This window comes from Lepidochelys kempii, chromosome 12 (assembly GCF_965140265.1).
Source record: "Lepidochelys kempii isolate rLepKem1 chromosome 12, rLepKem1.hap2, whole genome shotgun sequence".
Taxonomy (NCBI): Eukaryota; Metazoa; Chordata; order Testudines; family Cheloniidae; genus Lepidochelys; species Lepidochelys kempii.
In genome coordinates, this window is record NC_133267.1 from 4,183,773 (window position 1) to 4,204,430 (window position 20,658).

General features: G+C 63.0%; 1 protein-coding gene across 2 annotated transcripts; it reads left to right on the plus strand.

Annotated features, from left to right (window-relative positions):
- Window positions 1-1,508: 1,508 nt before the first annotated feature.
- Window positions 1,509-19,048, plus strand: PARD6A (par-6 family cell polarity regulator alpha). Of its 2 annotated transcripts, none has more exons than XM_073307217.1 (3): window positions 1,509-1,672; window positions 3,511-3,733; window positions 17,925-19,048. In XM_073307217.1, exons 1-3 carry the CDS (start codon window positions 1,610-1,612, stop codon window positions 18,671-18,673), a joined length of 1,035 nt encoding a protein of 344 aa, XP_073163318.1. In that variant the 5' UTR covers window positions 1,509-1,609; the 3' UTR covers window positions 18,674-19,048. The 2 variants fall into 2 exon arrangements, with proteins under 2 accessions (XP_073163318.1, XP_073163319.1); XM_073307218.1 differs by having other exon boundaries at window positions 1,516-1,672; window positions 17,922-19,048.
- The last annotated feature ends 1,610 nt before the right edge of the window (window positions 19,049-20,658 follow it).

Here is a 20,658-nt window from a genome sequence, read left to right on the forward strand (position 1 = left end):
GCGGGAGGCCCCCTGTGCTGGTGGAGGGTGCCGGGAGGGCCAGGGCTGCGTGCCCTGGCACGGTGCTGGGGGCGCTAGGACCCTGCGGTGGTAGCTGCGCCCGGAGCGAGCAGAGGCAGCGCCTGGAGCTGCAGGGCTGAGAGAGGGACGCCCTGGGGCCCCAGGAGAGATGCGCGGGGGCAGCAAGTGGGGGCCGAGGGGGACACTTGGGGGCGGCAGGCGGAGCCGGGGTGAGACCAAGCCCTAAACACTGGTGGAGCTGGGCCCCCATGCCCCGAATATTGCTGGAGCCCTGCACTACGGGCCGAGATAACTCGCAGCCCCTGAATCCTGCGCCCCCCGGGCACGGCCCCCCCCGGCCACACTCCTCCCCTGCGCCCCCCGGGCACGGCCCCCCCCGGCCACACTCCTCCCCTGCGCCCCCCGGGCACGGCCCCCCCCCCGGCCACGCTCCTCCCCTGCGCCCCCGGGGCACGGCCCCCCCCCAGACACTCTCCTTCCCTGCGCCCCCCGGGGCCCGCCCCCCCCCGGCCACGCTCCTCCCCTGCGCCCCCCGGGGCACGGCCCCCCCGGCCACGCTCCTCCCCTGCGCCCCCGGGGCACGGCCCCCCCCGGCCACACTCCTCCCCTGCGCCCCCCGGGGCACGGCCCCCCCGGCCACGCTCCTCCCCTGCGCCCCCCGGGGCACGGCCCCCCCGGCCACGCTCCTCCCCTGCGCCCCCGGGGCACGGCCCCCCCCCGGCCACGCTCCTCCCCTGCGCCCCCGGGGCACGGCCCCCCCCGGCCACGCTCCTCCCCTGCGCCCCCCGGGGCACGGCCCCCCCGGCCACGCTCCTCCCCTGCGCCCCCGGGGCACGGCCCCCCCCCGGCCACGCTCCTCCCCTGCGCCCCCGGGGCACGGCCCCCCCCCGGCCACGCTCCTCCCCTGCGCCCCCGGGGCACGGCCCCCCCCAGACACTCTCCTTCCCTGCGCCCCCCGGGGCCCCCGGCCACGCTCCTCCCCTGGGCCCCCCGGGGCACGGCCCCCCCGCCCACGCTCCTCCCCTGCGCCCCCCGGGGCACGGCCCCCCCCCGACACTCTCCTCCCCTAGGCCCCCCGCGGCACGGCCCCCCCCGACACTCTCCTCCCCTGCGCCCCCCGGGCACGGCCCCCCCCCCGACACTCTCCTCCCCTGAGCCCCCCGGGGCACGGCCCCCCCCCAGACACGCTCCTCCCCGAGCCCCCCGGGGCACGGTCCCCCGGCCACGCTCCTCCCCTAGGCCCCCCGGGGCACGGCCCCCCCCCCGACACGCTCCTCCCCTGGGCCCCCCGGGGCACGGCCCCCCCCCGACACTCTCACCCCCCCCGACCTTCAGATCCCGATACTACACCTTGGAGCGCTCCCGCCCCAGTTACCTAGGCGACGTTGTCAGCAATCTTCCATCCAGACGCAGGGGACGTTCTGAGCCCGCCCCCGGGCCCGGCCTCCACCAATCCCGTGGCGGCCCCTAACCTGCTCGGGATGACGTCACGGCCGGTGACAGCCCCCCGTGGCCGCAGGAGCCGCAGCCAGTGCGGGGCGGGCAGGCGGCGGGGCGGGAGGAGCAGCCGGGCCCGGCCCGGCCCAGCATGGCCAAGCACCATCGCACCCCGGCGCGGAGCCCGGAGCCCGTCATCGAGGTCAAGAGCAAGGTAAGCCTCTGCCCGCGCCGCCCGCCCCGGGGGAGGCCCCGGGTCCCTGTCGCAGGGGGTCCCGCGCGGCCCGGGGCTGCAGCCGGGGCAGGACGGGCGCGCTCCGGCTGCCGCCAAGTCCGCCCGCGCATCCACCGCTCTGGCGGACGCCGGGGCCGGCGGGTTATTCCGTGCACGGAGCTGCAGCCCGGGGGCTCCAGTCGCCCTTCAGGGCAGGGGCAGGATCGCCCGAGCCCGTGTCCCGTCCCGGGGGAGGCAGGGGGCTGGCTCGGCTGCCCTGTGCAGCGCGGAGCCCTCGCAGTAGCCGGCAGGTGATGCAGCGATGCAGCGGAATCGCGCTGCCGCCTTGCAGGGCGGCCGCTCCAGCGTCGGTCCCCGGGACGCCCGGGGGCTGCGCGAGGAAGGGCCCCGCCTGTGGAGCTGGCGGAGGGACCGGCCGATCCGCTGGGCTTGCGCGGGCCGGAAACTTTCCGTCTCTGGCCGGCGGGAAGAGAAGCAGGTTCCCGGCTGGGCGCCCCCGGAATCCACCTGGCTTCTCCTCTGGCATCGGTGCCCGCTGGAGTCTGGCTGGCGCCTGCAGGGCCGCCCCTGGCGTCTCATCGGGGTCTCTTGGTCTCCTGGCGGGGGGCTGGTTTTTCTGAGGGGAGCAGGAATGAGGGCGGTTGCTGGGCCAAGGGCCTGGGTTGTCTGCGGAGAGATGAGGGGCTGGATATGCAGCCTCCCCTGCGGCCTAGGACAGGGAAGTTCTCTTGCACCCCCCAATTAAGCCTTTATTCTGCCAGCCCGGGCTGAGTGGTGCCACCACCCGGAGTGTCCCCGGGGCCGCAGCGCGGCGGGTCTGCCCAGTCGTCACGCCGTCGCGGCTGAAGTTGCGGGGTAGACTTTTTATTGTTGCCTCTGGTCTGGGGCGTCGCTGGAGGAGGCGTGGGATGGAGGGGACACCTGGGGGCTTGGCTCTCCTGGCAGTCGTCTCCCCGGATGGATTTTAACCTTTCCACTCGGAGACTCTAGTAGGCAGCAGCTCCTCGTGGAAACGTGACTGTGGAATTGCCTCCTGGCACCGGCGTGCGTTGACCTGCTGCTTGCATGTGTCAGGCTTACAGTTGGTAAGGGGGGGCCTCTGTAAACCCCGCGGTGGAAGTGGAGCGCTGGCTACTGGGTAAGCGTGGCTTACCAGGGAGTGAGGGGACGCAGAGGAGGCTTTTGCGTCCCTTCCTGTGTGGCAGCCAAGTTATAGGTGACCCAGGTCTGCTTTCTCTGCCTTGCAAAGTGATGCTGGGCAAGGGGCTTTCCATAGCCCCCTGCAATGGTGAACACACGGTGGCTAGAACTGGCCGAGTGCGAAGGCAGTGCTTAGGGCGCGACTTGGCTATGTGACCCTGTTCAGGGCTCCTTGCACCTCGGAGCTTCCCTCTGACCTGCGGTGCCACCTGGCATTCCCAGTGGCACCTGTCTTCCCATGGGTCTGACTCCTCAGCCCACACGCTAGGTCCAGGCAGATCCGTGGGCTCTGGACCCCATATGGGCCAGAGGGTGCCCCGATGCAGCAGCGAGTCAGTCAGTGTGGGGTGGGAAGGAGCCCCCTGGAGGGGTGAGGGTGCCGGGGTGACGCTCATGGCTCCTGGGGAAGGAGTCGGTGTGGGGGACCCAGTGGGCTGTGTGTAGTCTGACCTCATTCCATGTATGTGCAGACACCAAGCCCTGGCCATCTCGGCTGGTGAGAGCCCCGACTGATCCCCTATGGGCTGGACGCGAAGCCAATCGTGGGGCAGAGCTGAGGCTGAGCCCCCTGGCTCCTATGCTGGTCTCTGGCCCTGACCCCTCTTCTCTGCCCCCAGTTTGACGCCGAGTTCCGCCGCTTTGCCGTGAAGCGCTCCAGCGTGGGCGGCTTCCAGGAGTTCTGCCAGCTGATCCAGACGGTCCATCAGATCCCCTGCGTGGATGTGTTGTTGGGGTACACGGACGTTCACGGGGACTTGCTGCCCATCAACAATGACGATAACTACCACAAAGCTCTCTCCTCCGCTAGCCCGCTGCTCAGGATCATCATCCAGAAGAGGGGTAAGTCTGGGCCAGTGGGGCCAGCGCAGGATGCTGTCGGCCGCCCATGTTGGCCTCAGGTTCCTTTCCTGACTGAGAGCTCCCTCCAAGAGGAAAGTGAGGAGTGGATCGCGTTGACCTGCTATTCCAGAGCACGAAACATCAGACCAGCAGCAGCCTGTGTTTTGTGATAACTCTGCAGTATGTTGGTGCCCAGCCCCTTCAGCTGTGTGTTACAGGTGCCGGTACACAACCAGTGTCGGGACCTCTTGCTGCACGAGAGAGCAGAGCCAGATGGCACGTGTGATCAACCAGTGAATTTTATGCCCTGGCTCTGATGGGAACTGTTAGCTCTGATGGTTCTTTTGCTTTGATGGTGACTTGTGGCCCAGTGGGAGGGGTGGCTGGGTGGACTTTAACTGTGCAGCTGCTCTGCCTATCATAATGGCCTAGATGGGAGAAGTGATTTTGGGGTGGGGGGTCTGGCTGTGCCTTTTCCTTATCTTGCATTTGGGGGTGGGAGAGCCTGCTGTGATCTGACCTGTTATCAAATCGTTATAGTCGAAGAAGGAGAATCCTCTGGATGCTCAAGGAATCGGTTTATTCCTTAAACCTATCCCAGGATTGCTGAAAGCGTGGCTCTAGGGAAAGTTTGTCTAGGACCTATTAAGAATACAGTATGTAGCACTCTCCCTAGTGAGTGCAGCTGTGTCCCCTAGTGCTGGTCCTGGAACTGCACTGACCTCTGAGGCCTGGCTGTCAACCCAGCCCCGTTGGCAGGCTCAGGGGCTTTGCAAGCTGAAGTTGCTTTCTCTTCCCATTGAAAGCAAGGGCTGTCACTATGTCTGCAGCCCTGGAGCTGGATTTGCCCACCCAGCCTGGCTCCATAGGAGCTGGAGCAGAGCCTGTTTATCTTGGAGCTTTATAAGGTAGCAATACCAAAATCCTAGAGGCTTTTCTTAGCAGCTTGCGAGAGTTCCTTAAGCCATGGCTCTCTCCCAGGACTCGAGCAGGGCCCGGCAGCCTAGGACAGGGAGGCGTGGAGGAATCGTTAACAAAATGCAGAAGTTGTCGCCCATCTCACAAACTGCATTGATGCATCGTTCCCATCCAACAAACGGGCCAACTGCAAAGTGTCTGAGGGGTTCTGCCTGTGCTCTCCCTCCTGCGCTGGGCCTTATTTAATGGTTGTGTGTGCTGGGAGAGATGGCTCTGGTGTGTGAGGCCACAGATTAAAGCCCTTGCAGTGTATTGCGGGACAGACTGAGTTCTCTGTGGAATGGGTGAAACTAGTTAAGTTTCAACAGAAGAAATACCAGAGTCTTCGCTTCTTGCCGCGATGTGCGGTGATGCTGCGTGCTGCTGAGCAGTGGCGGTGTTCCACCTCAGAGATGGGTGAATGTTCCCTGGGTAGGGAAACTACTTTCATTACCCATATAGGCAGATCATAAGAACAAAAAGTGAAATACATGTGAACCTCTCGGAATCTGCTGCATGCCTATAACTTCTTTCATGCGGAAGGATCTCTGAGTGCTTCCAATGGTCACATGCATGCAGGTGCTAGGGTGACCGGTCGCTGCTGAAGTGCAGCTTCCTCTGGGGTGGAACAAGCTGTACTTAATTGTACCAGCAGTTTAGGACAGGAAGTGGAGGCGACCATATCCAATCACCACTGCAGGGAGGATTAGTCAGCAGATTGTGAGACTGAGTGTAAACTAGATTTAGTCCTGGGCAAACATCATGATTCTGGCTAACACGCGTGTGAGTCTTTACAGACCACACGTGGCCAGTAGCGGTAGCGGCTGCCCGCTCTCAGGGGCAGCACAGGCCCTCTAGGGCTGTGCCCCGGCACTGGTTGGAGTGCCGCTCTCTGGAAGTGTTGCCTAGTGAGTTGCCAAACATCATCCCTGCTCATGCCGATGGAGTGCTTTGCTGGTGCCCTGTGGAGCCCCTTGGTAAGAATGATGCCCCAAACCAACTGGAGGGCTGGGGATTCCCCTGCTGTCATGTACGAGGCGGGAAGGGATAGCTCAGTGGTTTGAGCATTGGCCTGCTAAACCCAGGGTTGTGAGTTCAATCCTTGAGGGGGCCATTTAGGGATCTGGGGCAGAAATTGGAGGTTGGTCCTGCTTTGAGCAGGGGGTTGGACTAGATGACCTCCTGGGGTCCCCTCCAACCCTGATATTCTAAAAAAAAAAAAAAAAATTCTAAAGGACTCCCGAAGCCACCTGTTCATCTGCCTCTGGCATCGGTGCTCTCGAACTGGAGGGAGGAGACACCTGCTCCTCTCAGGTCTCCACGCAGCCCTGAGCTGTTCACTCTCTCGGACCTGAATACTCATCGAGAGCCAGGTCCTAACCCCTCTGGGGAGCGCCCCTGGTCTCAGCCTGTTTGTCCTGTGGGGTGGCTGAGAAGGGTTTGATCCTCCTCTGCCCAGTGTGCACGTTTCTGGGTGGGAGCTTACTACCAGCCATGGAGGGAGAGGAAAATTATTGGCAGATCGCTGCAGGATCAGAGCCCAGGACGCGCAAAAGACAGAGCCCATGTCTAATCCTTGGCCCTTCTTTAGCCCCTACCATCTAAGCCAATCCAAACCCTGATGAGGTGAGGCTGGCCCTGTTTCCCGGGTCAGGGAAACTGAGGCACAGAGAGGGGCAGTGACTTCCCCCGATCAAGGAGCTGCCAACTCTGGTCCCTGGGCTCTAGGCACTAAAGCAGCCGTCCGCTTCCCAGGAATGCAGGCACAGCCAGGCCCAGGCTGCCAGGCCCAGGCTTCCAGCCGCACCAAGCGGGAGCTGGGTGGGGACTTCATTTTAAATGACAGTCACGCGTTTGTGTCTGTGGGTGAACAGACCTAAAACCCAGTGTCTGGCGGCTGCTGTCTGTAGCACTGGCTTGGGAGCAGGCCGTGGGCTGATGATCCCATCTTGCTGCCATGGAGCTCTGCCATGCACGCTGCCGCCAAGCCCTGCTCCCCACGCTGCCACCCCCTAACCAGCACTATTGCTCGAGCTGAAGCCAGGAGGGCTGAGCTGTCTGCTCTGGGAAAGCCCTGAGAGCGCAGCCAGTGGGAAGGCATGGGAAACTCTGCCCAGGTCTAGAGCACGGCCCAGGGGTCTGTCTGCCTGCATGGTGCTGGCTGCGTCGGCCGGGTGCTCTGAGCAGCCAAGATAAAAGGTGGGGCGGGGGGTGTGGGGGAGTCTGGCTGGATGCCCTGGTAAAAACAAACTGCTCCGCGGGGTTTCTAGGCTGGCTGTCCCTGAAGCAGGCAGCCGGCCAATGGGGGGCGAGATGTCTGGGAGCTGCTGATGTGGGGTTTTAACAGGATCCGGTTCACCTCCAGGCTGGGCGGGAGCTAAAGCTGGCCCAGATGAAGGCAGCGTCCCCTGGGCCCCCCTTCCCAGAGGGGCTCATGCCTAGGCCCCACTAGTGATGCTCTTGGCAGATGGGGGGCTGAGGATCCGGCACCAGCTGGCTGGAGGGCAGGCCCCCAAGGGACAGCGTCCTGGGCAGGGAAAAGGAGACCGGCTTGGGTCTGCCCCAGGGTCTGTGTGTGTGCGTCCCCCGCCCCTGAGCAAAGGTTGGGACGGGGGTGCTGCCCTCATGTCGGAGAGCCGGGCTCTGGGAGCGCCCCAGAGGTCCTGGAGGATCTGGTTCTAGGGCCCTCCCAGTCCGGGGCACCTCTGCCGAGGCTGAGATGGCGGAGGGACCCCCAAGTCCCAGGGGCGTCAGACGGGAGGGGCCCTTGGGTAACCACCCCTCTCCTCTGTTTCTGCCCATCCTGAAGCACTGACTAGAAAGGAGCCGACGCTCCCCTGCGCTGGCAGGCAGGACAGTGAGGGGGGGGCACTGCCAGAAGCCACCGCCTAACCCCAAAGCTGTGTCTGCCCTGCCTCTGCCTAGGCTCTTCCCACTTCCTCCTGGGAGCTAGCATGAAAGGAGGGGCCTGACAGTGGGGACTGGGTCTGGAGGGCTTGCCAAGAGTCTGGCTCTGACCTGCTTGGGGAGAGCAGTGCCGCTTTCCGGCAGCCGACCCACCTGCTGGTCTCCAGCCCAGGCCTGGAGGAAGAGTCCAGCTGTCATGCAGCCCTCCCTTGGCAAAGCCAGCCTGTCCTGTGAGCAGAGCATGGGATTGGCATGCAGGGGCCCCCAGCCTCAGGCCCCTTGCGGGGGGGACGCTGTGCAAAACTGCAGCAGGGCCCCCACAGCCTGTGATCCTACAGAGCTCCGGGGCCCAGCCAGTGGCTGGAAGGGAGACAGGGCGAGCGTGGGGCTGCCTGAGTGTGGGGGGGAGGGCGGGGTGTCAGGCCTGAGTGTGTTCCCTGGGGGCAGGACAAGTCCTAAAACAGAGGCTCGGAGACCCACAGCACAGCCCTTAAATTGCAGCCTGCACTGAGTTCTGGATCCCAGCCTGGGTTTCCTAGAATATCAGGGTTGGGAGGGACCTCAGAGGGTCATCTAGTCCAATCCTCTGCTCAAAGCAGGGCCAATCCCCCATTTTTGCCCTAGATCCCTAAATGGCCCCCTCAAGGATTCACCTCACAACCCTGGGTTTAGCAGGCCAATGCTCAAACCACTGAGCTACCCCTTACCTCCCCGCCGCCTCCTACCTGCCAAGACACCCCCCCACCTCCCCCCCGGCGGCTCCGGTAGGGTGCAGGACTCCCCTGTCCACACTGCTGTGTCACGTCCCACCCCAGGTGGGCTGCGTTTCGGGGGGTGGGGGAGCAGGTGCCGTAGAGGCATAGGATAACGAACCGGGATGTGCAGGCTGGGGAGGGATGGAGCCAGACCTGCTTCATCTGGGGTCGCTCCCCTTCCCTCCCTTGGTCTGGCTTATGCTGAGGACTCTGTGTGTGAGCCTAGGCCACTGATGGGAAGCGACTGTTTGGGAATTAGTGCAGGAACGAAGGGCTGGAGGGCGCTGAACTGTAGGAAAGGGAAGTGTTGGGGGGGGGAACTTCCTTCTGGGGCCGTGCTTCTCTGCCCCCACTGTGCTGCTCTGTTCATGGGGAGGGGGGACAGGGGATTCTGTGCTGGCAGCTAGTGAACGATTTATTGTGGGGAGAATCCCAAATTCTTCACGCTTCTGACTGTACGTCCAGGGCCAGGTGCTGGACGGCCCAGCCTAGAGACTGCACAGCAGGGGCAGGGCTAGCTTCATCCCCCGCCCTGCCAGCCTGCCCAGCAAGGAGCCTCGGGTTCGGTTTCTGACGTTCTTGGTCGCCAACAAGGGGCTGATGGGTGGTTGGGCTCTGAGCGAGGGGTGGGCCCCTGCTATCTGAGGCCAGGGTGGGGCACCAGCCATGGAGACCTTCCCTGGCACCCCTTGGAGAGATGTCCTGCTGAGACGTGTTGGAGTCCAGGGCAGGGAGGGTGAGACTCAGAGTTCTCCACTTGCCTGGGTCCCCTCTTGCTCAGCTGGGCCAGCGCCCTAGGTCTGGCTGGGGCTTGGGCTGAGGGCGGGGGGTGTGTATTGCTCAGGGTGACACATGCCATCACACGCCTGGTGTTCTGCAAAGCCCAGGACTGCTGCTGAGGGCTGTGTACTTCGGCACTCCCAGGTGCCAGCCTGGCTGTAAACTGGCCTGTGTGCATGCTGTCGGAAGCGGTATTGCTGGGCGGGACGCGCTTACCCCCAGGAGGCCAGGGGCAGGCTCTGGCTGTCTTGGGCAATGGCTCCTCACTGTGGGGAGGCGGCACCGTGGGCTCCCATGAGCCAAGGAGTTGGGGTTTTATTTCTGCCGGGATCTGAGATGAGCTGGGTCCTCCTGAACCCACAGTCCTGGAGGTTGCCCTTCCAGCCCCCCCTCCCGCACACACGCACTGCCCTCAGTGACTCCCTGCATTATCCCAGGCATGGAGCTGACTCTGCTTCTGTCCCATCTGTTCCTTTAACCCTCCAAGGAGTCATGCAGGGGCAGCTGCTGCACAGAGGAGGAACCTGCTTCCTGTCGCTGCAGCAGACAGAATCACAGAAGTGTCGGGCTGGAAGGGACCCCGAGAGGTCACCTAGTCCTGCCCCTGCGCTGAGGCAGGGCCGAGTGAACCTAGAGCAACCTTGACAGGGGTTTGTCCAACTTATTCTTAAAAACCTCCCAGTGATGGAGATTCCACAACCTCCCTAGGCAATTTATTCCAGTGCTTAACCACCCTGACCGTTAGGAAGTTTTTCCTAATGTCCAACCTAAACCGCCCTTGCTGCAATTTAAGCCCATTGCTTCTTGTCCTGTCCTCAGAGGTTAACGAGAACGATTTTTCTCCCTCCTCCTTGTAACCATTTTCAAGCACATAAAAGGTTGTTATCATGTCCCCCCTCAGTCTTCTCTTCTCCAAACTAACCAAGCCCAATTTTTTAAAATCTTCCCTCATAGGTCATGTTTTCTAGACCTTTAATCATTTCTGTTGCTGTCCTCTGGACTCTCCAATTTGTCCACGTCCTTCCTGAAATGTGGCGCCCAGTGCAGCCCAGAATGACGTTAGCCTGTTGCAACTGCATCACATTGATAACTGTATTCAGTTTGCAATCTGCTATGAGCCATAGATCCTTTTCAGCGGTACTGCCGCCTAGCCAGGTCTTCCCCGTTTTATATCGGTGCTTTGGAGATTTTTCCCTCCCTATGTGTAATACATGGCACTTGTCTCTATTGAATTTCATCTTGTTGCTTTCAGCCCAATTCTCCCATTTGTCAAGGTTGTCTTGAATTCTAACCCTGTCCTCCAAAGTGCACGTGATCCCTCCCAGCTTGGTGTCATCTGCTGTTTTTTGTAGGCATGCTCTCTGCTCCATTATCCGAGTCATTAAGGAAAATACTAAATAGCACTGGACCTAGGACAGACCCCCTGCGGGAGCCCACTCAATATGCCCTCCCAGTTTGACAGCGAGCCATCGATAACGACTCTTCGAGTCTGGCCTTTCAACCAGTTGTGCACCCACCATGGAGTAATTTCATCGAGACCACGTTTCCCTAGCTTGCTTATGAGACTGTCTCGTGGGACTGTGACAAAAGCCTCACTAAAATGGAGTTAGATTAAATCTACTGCTGCCCCCATCCAGTGAGGTCAGTTGCCCTGTCAAAGAAGGAAATTAGCTTGGTTTGACATGAGTTGTTCTTAATAAATCCACGCTGGCTCTTCCTTGTAACCCTATTATCCTCGGGTGCTTACAAACTGACTGATTGTTAACTGGTTCCAGTATCTCTCCTGGTATCAAAATTAGCCTGACTGGTCTAAAACTCCCTGGGTCCGCTTTGTTCCCCATTCTGAAGACCGCTCTGACGGCAATTTCCTGCAGTATCACTGGGAGATCTCACTGTATTAAGTTTACGTATCATCACAGTGGGCCAGGGATTGCCTGTATTTCCATGGGGGAGAGTGGCCACAGCTCACCCCATGAACTAAGAGCAGTGCAGGGTGATGAGGGAAATTCATTTGGCTTGCAACAGCCCCCCCCCCCCGCCCACCCTCCAGAGGTACCACCATCTGGAGAGATTCACGTGCACCGGTTCAGACTGGATTCTCCGGAGGTCAACAGACAAAGAAAGGACTTTTGGATCAATAGCCTGAGTTTAAACTGACTCAGGGCCTACTTCTGATCCATCAGCCGGACCGGACCAGACCTTCTGTACAAGGGGGCCCCAATCCTTCCTGGGAAGGGTTGGGGGCTTTGGCCTCCAGAGGCCCCATAAGACTGTTGCATGACCACGGGTAAGTTTTTAGGATGTGTGTAAGAATTATTGTTTTCTCTCTAGTGCTTTCACCTTAAGAATAAACGTGCTCACTTACAAAGGGCTGCATGGTGACTTGTCACTGTGGGCAATTTACAGCTGTTTGTGGTGTCGGGAGAGAGATCAAAGGCCTGTTTAGACAGTCTGGCTTGCTGGGAACAGCACTGTGTAGGCAGAGAACTGTGCAGCCTGGAAAAACCCTGGTCAGTGGGTGGAGAGATGCGCGTCTCTGTCCAAGAAAGGTGACAGCCGAGGAGCCGGGAGCAGGTGCCCCTGCTGGACCCACCAAGGGGGAATGTTGTGTGTTGCTTGAAGTGTGACATAGGTACACTGGTGGAGCTAGGCAGGTGGGGAATGGAGGCGGGTAGCAAAGGGCTGGGCCGGCAGCTTGGCTTCTGGGGAGCGTCGGAGCCACCGGGTCCCTGACAACGTTACCAGGGGCCCCAGTACTCCTGTTCTCCATCCCCTGCCCCCCACTCAGCTTGGACTCTCCAATGGCGAAGGAGGCAGTGTGGCTATCGTCCCCTCACCCATGGGGAAACTGAGGCACCAAAGGGGCAGTGACTTTCCCAAGCTCACCCAGCAGGCCAGTGGCAGAGCCAGGAACAGAGCCCAGCTCTCCTGAGTCCCAGCCCTGTGCTCTGTCCGCTCGGCCACGCTTCTCTGGGCACTGCCCCTGTAAACAGCAGGGAGCGCGGAGCCCATGTTGGTGTGCGTCCCCAGTGAGCTGTGTCTCCGCACCAGAAACCGGGCCCAGCCATCTGCTCCCGCTGCACACTGATGCTTGCACTGCTCTGCAGCAGCCCCTGGGCTCAGGCTTGGGGCAGTAATGACGGGATGGGGGCAGAGACCCCGCTGTGTGGCCAAGGAAGGCTTCTGTGATGTGGGGACCCCCTGCCACCTGCGCACTTCCCCCTTGTAGGCCGGGAGCCCTCAGCCGGCAGCTGCTGAGGATGGTGAGTCCCAAGGGGGGTTCTCTGGGCAGGGGGGGAATGCAGAAGGAACAGCTTGCAGCCTGATAAGAAATGGCCTTGGCTCTGAGCATGTGGATTCTGGCTCCATCATCGGCCTCTTCCTCAGGCTTGTGTCAGCAGGGCAGCTGGGCAGCCCTGCTTTGCTCTGTGGTGGGGTCTGCCTGCCCCAGGTGTGCAGAGGCAGCTGCCCCGGAGGAGATGGTGCTGAGCTGCTCACATCCACCGGTGACTCAGACAGTGGAGAATCACTCACAGAAATAGCCGGGAAAGGCCTTGCCGAATTTCCTGGGCTAAAAATACAGTGTGGTGTGTGCACGGTGAGATATTTATAGCCACCAGCCCTGCAGGCGGGCGTGTGCCCTGAGAGGCGGTCGCTGCTCAGCCGGGCATCTCTGGGAGGAGTCCCCAGCAGGATCTCACAGGCTGGGTCTGGACAGCCCCAGGGTCTGACCCTTCCCAACCCGGCCGAGGCTCTCGCCTCCCCTCACCTGTCCGTAAACGCCATGCCCAAAGCTTCGCGGTGCTCGCGAAAGAAACCTGCTGGCTGGCGGGGCCTGTCGCAAGGAGGCCTGCAGGGGACATCTCCAAGGAGCAGCCAGGTGCTGCGGTGTGTCATGAGCTGTGGGGTGGGCCGCCCTCCTGGGCTCAATGGCAGCCACTGGGATTGGGGCACCTGGAGTCGTGGGGAAGCTGAGCGCAGATGGGTGTCTGCCTGGACTGGGCTGGAGGCACCAGGGGCCTATCCCTAGCTGTGGCCAGCTGGGGCCAAGTGCTGGCTGCAAGTTGTCTGTCCCATGGGCCCTCCTCTATGCCCGTGCGGGGAGGGGGCTGGGAGCCCATTTCTCCCTGGCTTCTCTTGGGCTTGATCTCATGGTCATGGGAGCGCAAGCCGCAATGCAGTTGCCCAGCACCCCAAGCCAGCTGGTGCCAGTCCCAGCCCTGGCAGCTCGGGGCAGCGTCTCTGGTTAGCTTCCGTGCTGTCCCTGCTGGCGTCAGCTGTCTTGGGGGGCATGTCCACTGCTCCACAGTGCCGAGAGCCGGCAGTCTGCCTGGCCTGGCATAGAGATGTGCCCCTTCTGGTGATCCACCCCCAGGGGTGGGCTCCCCATCTCTGCTGTGGGTGCCCTCAGGGCGCTGGGTGGTACTGCCCTGAGCATCTGCACCCCCAGCATCATGGGACACGCATGGGGGAGCGACCAGTGGAGCTAGGGAACGTGCCCACTGTCTCCTGCATGCCAGCCAGCCCTGGCCTCTCCTCGAGTGGGAAGAGGCCAAGCTGGCATGCAGGTGCCATGACCTGGTCTGTGGGAGCTGGCAGCTCCAGGGTTAACTCCAAGGGGCATGACTCACAGTACGATTAAAGCCGAGTTATTCAGATTCCTCTAATCCCAGCCCAGCACATGCCGTGTAATCCCCTGGCCCAGCGCCTCTGCTCCCCCAGCACTGGCGGGTACAGCCCCACCGCTGCTCTCACCCACTGCTGTGCCAGCATCTGCCTGGCTGCAGGGAGGGACAGCAGTGGGCCAGGGCAGAGCAGGGTGTCCTCGGCGTGGGCCCTGATCAGAGGCTGCATGGCACCCCAGAGCTGGGCTTGTTGCAGGAGGAGAGGGGAATTGCTGCCAGTGAGTCGGCCGATGCCAGGTCCTCCCTGAGTAGAGAGCGTCCTGAGCTCCTCCTCCCCTGAGCCCTGGCAGCAGGTGTCCTTGCTGTGCCAGTCAGCCTGGGGAGGGGGACTGGGGCTGTCCCAGGGAGACCCCCCCCCACACACACACAGGATGGGGGGAGCCAGCAGCTCCTGTGTGAGGGAGGGGAATGATGGGGGGGGGGGTGTATGTGGGCAGGGGAGGGCATGCAGGCAGAGGGGGTGTTAGGGCCAGGCTTGGCGTGGTAACACCCTCAGCCGCAGGCTGCCTGCTTCTGTGCCTGGCACCAGTGAGCAGGCCCTGCACGGGCCTGGCGTCTCCCAGCTGCCATGGCCTGGCGTGGCGCGCTGGCTCTCAGCGTGGCCTGGGGGCCTCGGCTTGGGGCTTTAAGACTTCGGTCAGCAGCGCGAAGGGCATAACCTGGGTTTTGGCAGCCGAGGGTGCAGAGCATGACGGGGCAGCAGACTCCATGGGGCCATGGGCACAGGCTCCTCTGTGGGGGCAGGGCACGAGGAGGGGCAGCAGGGTATTGGGAGGGGCTGGCGGCCTGGGCATGCGGGTTCCTACCTCTCTCAGGCACGGGGTCTGATGGCTGCCCCAGCAGAAGCCAGTGGGGCGGAGGGCAGTCTGGTGTTGGAGGGGAGCAGGGGATGGGCTGGAGCCCAGGGGCAAGGGTGCATCCCAGAGTGTGAGCCAAGGGGGCCCATGGCAGATATCTGGGGCTGGCATCTCTGTGCCCATCAGTGGGTGGGCTGGCCTGGCCTATCCTGACAGGGTGGGGAGGGAGGACCTGGGGAGATGGGGTGTGCTGTGGGGGGGTGGCCTTGGTGGAGGGGAGGAGAAGCAGGGAGGGGTTTGGTGGGGTGGTGAAGCCCGGGGGAGGGCCACGCAGAGCATTTGTGTGGTGCTGTCTCCCCTCGCCCCATCCCTGGGCCTTTGCCAGCCCGGCAGCGGGCAGACCTGAGGAGCTGCCCCTCGCTGGCCGCTTGGCCCCTTGGCGGAGCTAATCCTGATAGCAGCGTTCCCATGGCACTGCCCTCCCCCTGCCATAGCAGCCCGGAGCCCGCGTGATACCAGCCGGACCTGGCACCGCGTGAGTGCCCTGGGGAGCTGTCAGGGCAGTGCGGGGGTGTCACGAAAGGCTCAGAGCATTTCACAGCCTGGGGAACCTGCTCCCGTCGCCCCCAGGTGCCCTCTCTTCAGCCCGAGGGAGGCTGCCCGGCTGTGGCCAGCCCAGGAGCAGTCTCTGCCCCAGGGCAGGGCTGGAGCCCTGTTGCCATGGAGCTTTGGGGCAGACAGCTGGCCCCCCTGGTGGGAGGCCTGCCAGCTCGACATATGCATTGACCCCTGGGGGTCAGAGGATGTGGCCCCCTCTCCAGGCCTGCAGGAAGGGGCCGTCGCCCCTAGCCTGGGCACTCCCTGGCCAGTCCTGGGTTCTGCATCTGGCTGGCGTGATGCTCGTGTGGGCAGCACCAGGCCTGTCTGGTGCCCAGAAGGAGTGATTGGTGCCATGGGACTGTGCTGAGCAGGGCCGCAATGCTCTTGGCAGCCAGCCGGGGGCGCTGCTGGGGCACACAGTGCTGGAGCTGGGGCAGGGATAGCCATGCGCCAGGCAGGTGTCTCTGTGGCGATGCCTTGGGGAGAGGCCCTGGGGCTACCCCTAGAGCTCAGTCATAGAATCAATCATAGAATCATAGAATACCAGGGTTGGAAGGGACCCCAGAAGGTCATCTAGTCCAACCCCCTGCTCGAAGCAGGACCAATTCCCAGTTAAATCATCCCAGCCAGGGCTTTGTCAAGCCTGACCTTAAAAACCTCTAAGGAAGGAGATTCTACCACCTCCCTAGGTAACGCATTCCAGTGTTTCACCACCCTCTTAGTGAAAAAGTTTTCCCTAATATCCAACCTAAACCTCCCCCACTGCAACTTGAGACCATTACTCCTCGTTCTGTCATCCGCTACCACTGAGAACAGTCTAGAGCCATCCTCTTTGGAACCCCCTTTCAGGTAGTTGAAAGCAGCTATCAAATCCCCCCTCATTCTTCTCTTCTGCAGGCTAAACAATCCCAGCTCCCTCAGCCTCTCCTCATAAGTCATGTGTTCCAGTCCCTTAATCATTTTTGTTGCCCTTCGCTGGACTCTCTCCAATTTATCCACATCCTTCTTGTAGTGTGGGGCCCAAAACTGGACACAGTACTCCAGATGAGGCCTCACCAATGTCGAATAGAGGGGAACGATCACGTCCCTCGATCTGCTCACTATGCCCCTACTTATACATCCCAAAATGCCATTGGCCTTCTTGGCAACAAGGGCACACTGCTGACTCATATCCAGCTTCTCGTCCACTGTCACCCCTAGGTCCTTTTCCGCAGAACTGCTGCCTAGCCATTCGGTCCCTAGTCTGTAGCGGTGCATTGGATTCTTCCATCCTAAGTGCAGGACCCTGCACTTATCCTTATTGAACCTCATCAGATTTCTTTTGGCCCAATCCTCCAATTTGTCTAGGTCCTTCTGTATCCTATCCCTGCCCTCCAGCGTATCTACCACTCCTCCCAGTTTAGTATCATCAGTCCTGGGGATTCCTCCAGCCCTGCCAGGCGGCTCTCCCCATGGTGTGGGGCTGGGCACCAAGTGGGAAGGGAGTGAGGTGTCACCACCCACAGGCCAGTGAGCTGGGATCCCAAGAGGGGGGCAGGGCTTGAGATCCCAGAGAGTGACGAGGGCCCAGCCCAGTCCTTCCCCTCCCCCCATGGTTGCTGTGCTCTTATCAGAGGGCTCCAGGCCTGCAGGGGAAGGGAGAGGGGCTCTTGCTGGGTGGGTTTGGTGGGGGAGGGGCTCTTCCAGGTAGGATGGCGGGTGGAGATTATGGGCTATTGTGGGGGATGGGGGGATTCCAGCTGGAGGGGCGGGGGCTGGGACACTGGCTCTAGGGCTGAGCAGAAGCAGCTGCCTAGTCCCTGTGGGGCTGGTGTGGTTGACAGAGACCAGAGGGCTCCCCCGCCCCAATTCAGCCCAGTGGCAGAGCCCCCCGCCTGGGGATGGCACCGTGGAGTCTTGCTGCCAAGCTGCTGACCCCTCCTGTGGGGGAGCAGGGGGCTGCAGGGCGGGAATGAGGGGCACCAACAGAGTATGGGGAGCCCAGGGCTGGGCTAGCAGGGGGCTGCGGGTGGGGAGTGAGGGGCACCGGCAGAATAGGGGGAGCCCAGGGCGGGCTAGCAGGGGGCTGCGGGTCAGGAGTGAGGGGCACCGGCAGAGTAGGGGGGAGCCCAGGGCTGGGCTAGCAGGGGGCTGCGGGTCGGGAGTGAGGGGCACCGGCAGAGTAGGGGGGAGCCCAGGGCGGGCTAGCAGGGGGCTGCGGGTCGGGAGTGAGGGGCACCGGCAGAGAAGGGGGGAGCCCAGGGCTGGGCTAGCAGGGGGCTGCAGGTCGGGAGTGAGGGGCACCGGCAAAGTAGGGGGGAGCCCAGGGCGGGCTAGCAGGGGGCTGCGGGTCGGGAGTGAGGGGCACCAGCAGAGAAGGGGGGAGCCCAGGGCTGGGCTAGCAGGGGGCTGCAGGTCGGGAGTGAGGGGCACCGGCAGAATAGGGGGAGCCCAGGGCTGGGATACCAGGGGTTCCATGTCATTAAAACAACCCAGGAAGACGAGTGCAAAGCCGAAGCAGGGAGGGGCCTCTGCCATGGGTGATCCTGGGCTCTGGGTCAAGATCCTGAAGTGGACTGCTTGCTGCATTGGGGCAGCTGGCTGTGGGACCAGGGCGCCCAAGGGGCTGGCCCTCCTGGCTGGGGCGCTGTCTCCAGGAGGCAGGAGGGGCCGGGGCCAGGGCCGGCAGGTTCCTGTCTGACCCAGGTGCTCTCCTTGCTCCCTGCAGCAGAAGCCGACTCCAGCGTCTTCACCTCCAACTCCCTGCAGCGGAAGAAGAAGGGGCTGCTGCGGCCAGCGCACCACCGGGCCAAGCCACAGCTGCTGATCGGCCTGCCCCAGGACTTCCGGCAGATCTCCTCCATCATCGATGTGGACATCCTGCCCGAGACGCACCGGCGCGTCCGGCTGCACAAGCACGGCTCCGACAAGCCGCTGGGCTTCTACATCCGCGACGGCATCAGCGTGCGTGTGGCCCCCCAGGGCGTCGAGAAGGTGCCCGGCATCTTCATCTCCCGCCTGGTGAAGGGTGGGCTGGCCGAGAGCACTGGGCTGCTGGCCGTCAGTGACGAGATCCTGGAGGTGAACGGCATCGACGTGGCCGGCAAGTCGCTGGACCAGGTGACGGACATGATGGTGGCCAACAGCCACAACCTCATCGTCACCGTCAAGCCGGCCAACCAGCGCAACAACGTCATCCGCAGCAGCAAGGCCTCGGGCAGCTCGGGCGTCTCGACGGACAGCACGCCCAGCCCCGCCTCCCACTACCTGAACCACTACAGCACGGCCGAGGGCGAGAGCGACGAGGAGGGGGACCTGGTCATCGAGAGCGATGGCACCGCCCGCTGCCCCAACGGCGGCCTCCTGGACAAGAGCTGCCAGCAGAGCCTGGCGCTGCCCAGCTCCCTGCACTCTTTGGGCAGTGCCAGTGGAAGCCGCGGGGGCAGTCTGCGGGAGGATGGCACGCTCCTCACCCTATAGAGGAACCACCTGGGTGGCAGGCCTGGGGGCTGCCCGCCTGCCCTCCCCTCTCGCTGGCATGGGAGCGGTGGCCAGCCGGGCCCTGCCCCAGCCAGTCTCCTCCTCTGGGCGCCCTGTCCCCGCCACAGGAAGGGTGGCAGCCGGGAGTGGAGACGTGAGCGCTGAGCCCTTCCCCTCCCCTGGCTGTGGGGCTCCCCCACCCTCGTGGGGAACCAAATGACTAGACACTGCCCCTCTCGGGCCCCACCCCCTGGGCCAGACCCATCCCCCCCGCCCCTTTCCTTCCAATCAAGTGGGTTTTTTAAATTGTTTTATGAAAATATGCATCATAAATTAATATATTGCGATGGGCCATTAAACCTTTTCTAGAAAGCGCCCGCTCGTCTCTTGTGCTTGCCCTGGGGGCAGGTCCCAAGAGGGCCCAGGGCTTGCCCCACTCCCAAGCCTGGGTAACTAGGGAGGGCGGGCGGAAATGCTAGTGACTCCAGCCCTGAGTGCTCCTGGCCCGTAACATGCCGAGCAGGGAGGGGTTGGAGCCTGCCTGGCCCTCGGGGCATCAGTGCGGCCGCTAACACCCCATGGGCAGGGCTGCCCCCTAAGGAGGGGAATGGCGCCTCCCCGGTCCCCGCCTCTCTGCTGGGCAGTGGCTGCGCCCTACAGACCACGGGGGCACGTTCCAGACCAGGTGAGTGCTGCCCAAGGCACGCCCCCCCTCCATCCCACGGACGTCCCCTGGGCACAGCCCTGGGCAGCACTCTGCCCCACGGCGCAGGACTTCCGCCTCCCCAGCTGCGAAAGGGTTAACACCCACCCGCCGGGCCTGGGTGCCATTCAGCATGAGGGCACTGGGGTCTGCCAGCCCCCGTGCCCTTCCCCCACTGGCTCAGGAGCCATAAATCACTACCCCCTGTGCAAGGATGTGGCATGAATCACACCACAAGGCCCTGAGGTGCCAGTCGGAGATGGGCGCCTTCCCCAGCAGGGCAGGAGATCCTGGAACTCGCCTCTCCCAGAGGTGCTGGCATGGGGCCGGGCCCTGCTTCTTGGGGCCCTCCCCGTGGTAAGCAGCCGTTCCCTGGCCCTCTGGGCCCAGCGGCCGCTCCTCCCTCCAGCCCTAGGCTTCCCAGGCCCTGCGCTGCCCAGCCCGCTTGAGTGCAGTCCTGCCAGGAGCAGCCCCCGGCCCCTGCCATGGGCCAGAGCCGGGGAACGGGGTGAACCTGCCCTGGAGAATCCCAGCTGCAGCCCAGGAACAAACTCCTGCCAGGGCCGTGCACTGGGCTGGGGCGCCGTTGCCTCCCCCTGGGGGGACAGAGAGCTGGGGCCCCTCCATCCTGCCCTGGTATCCCCCCCCCGCGGGCCGGCCCCCGGCAGGAGGACTCCTGCTGTGACTAGCAGGACATGGATTAGCTGTGCCCAGGCAGCCCTCGGCCCCGGGCCAGCAGGAATCCACGGCTGCCTCAGCATTTCCTTGAGGCAAAGCTCATCTCGCCACCTGCCCAGGCAGCTCCCAGTGGCTCCAGGTCAAACTGCGAGCGCCGCGTGGGGGGGCTAACGCTGCCCGGGTGGCTGGGCTCTGCCAGGCCAGCAGAGCCTCTGCCACAGGCGTCTTGGGGGTGCCCTTCCTTGCTGCCCCCTCCCTCCCCGCACCGACCCTCAGAAATGCCCAGGGGCCAGGCCTCACTGGGTGGTGCCAGGTGAGGGGGGCCTTGCCCATTTCTGCCGCAGAAGGACACTCAAAACGCTCAGGCCAAAGGCTTAGCTGGGCCCCAGCTCGGCTGCCTCCCCCCACTCTTGGGCGACACAAGTCGTGAGGGGCGAGGCCGGGCTGGCTGCAGGGAGCCGGGCAGAGGGACATGGTGGCAGTGACCCCTTCCCCCAAGGCGTGAACCTGTGTTCTCGGGGGGAGACCGTCTGCCGGGGGGAGTCACATGGCGCAGGGCGTGCCTCGAGCAAACCATGCCGTGGCACCAGCCCCACGAGCCCCA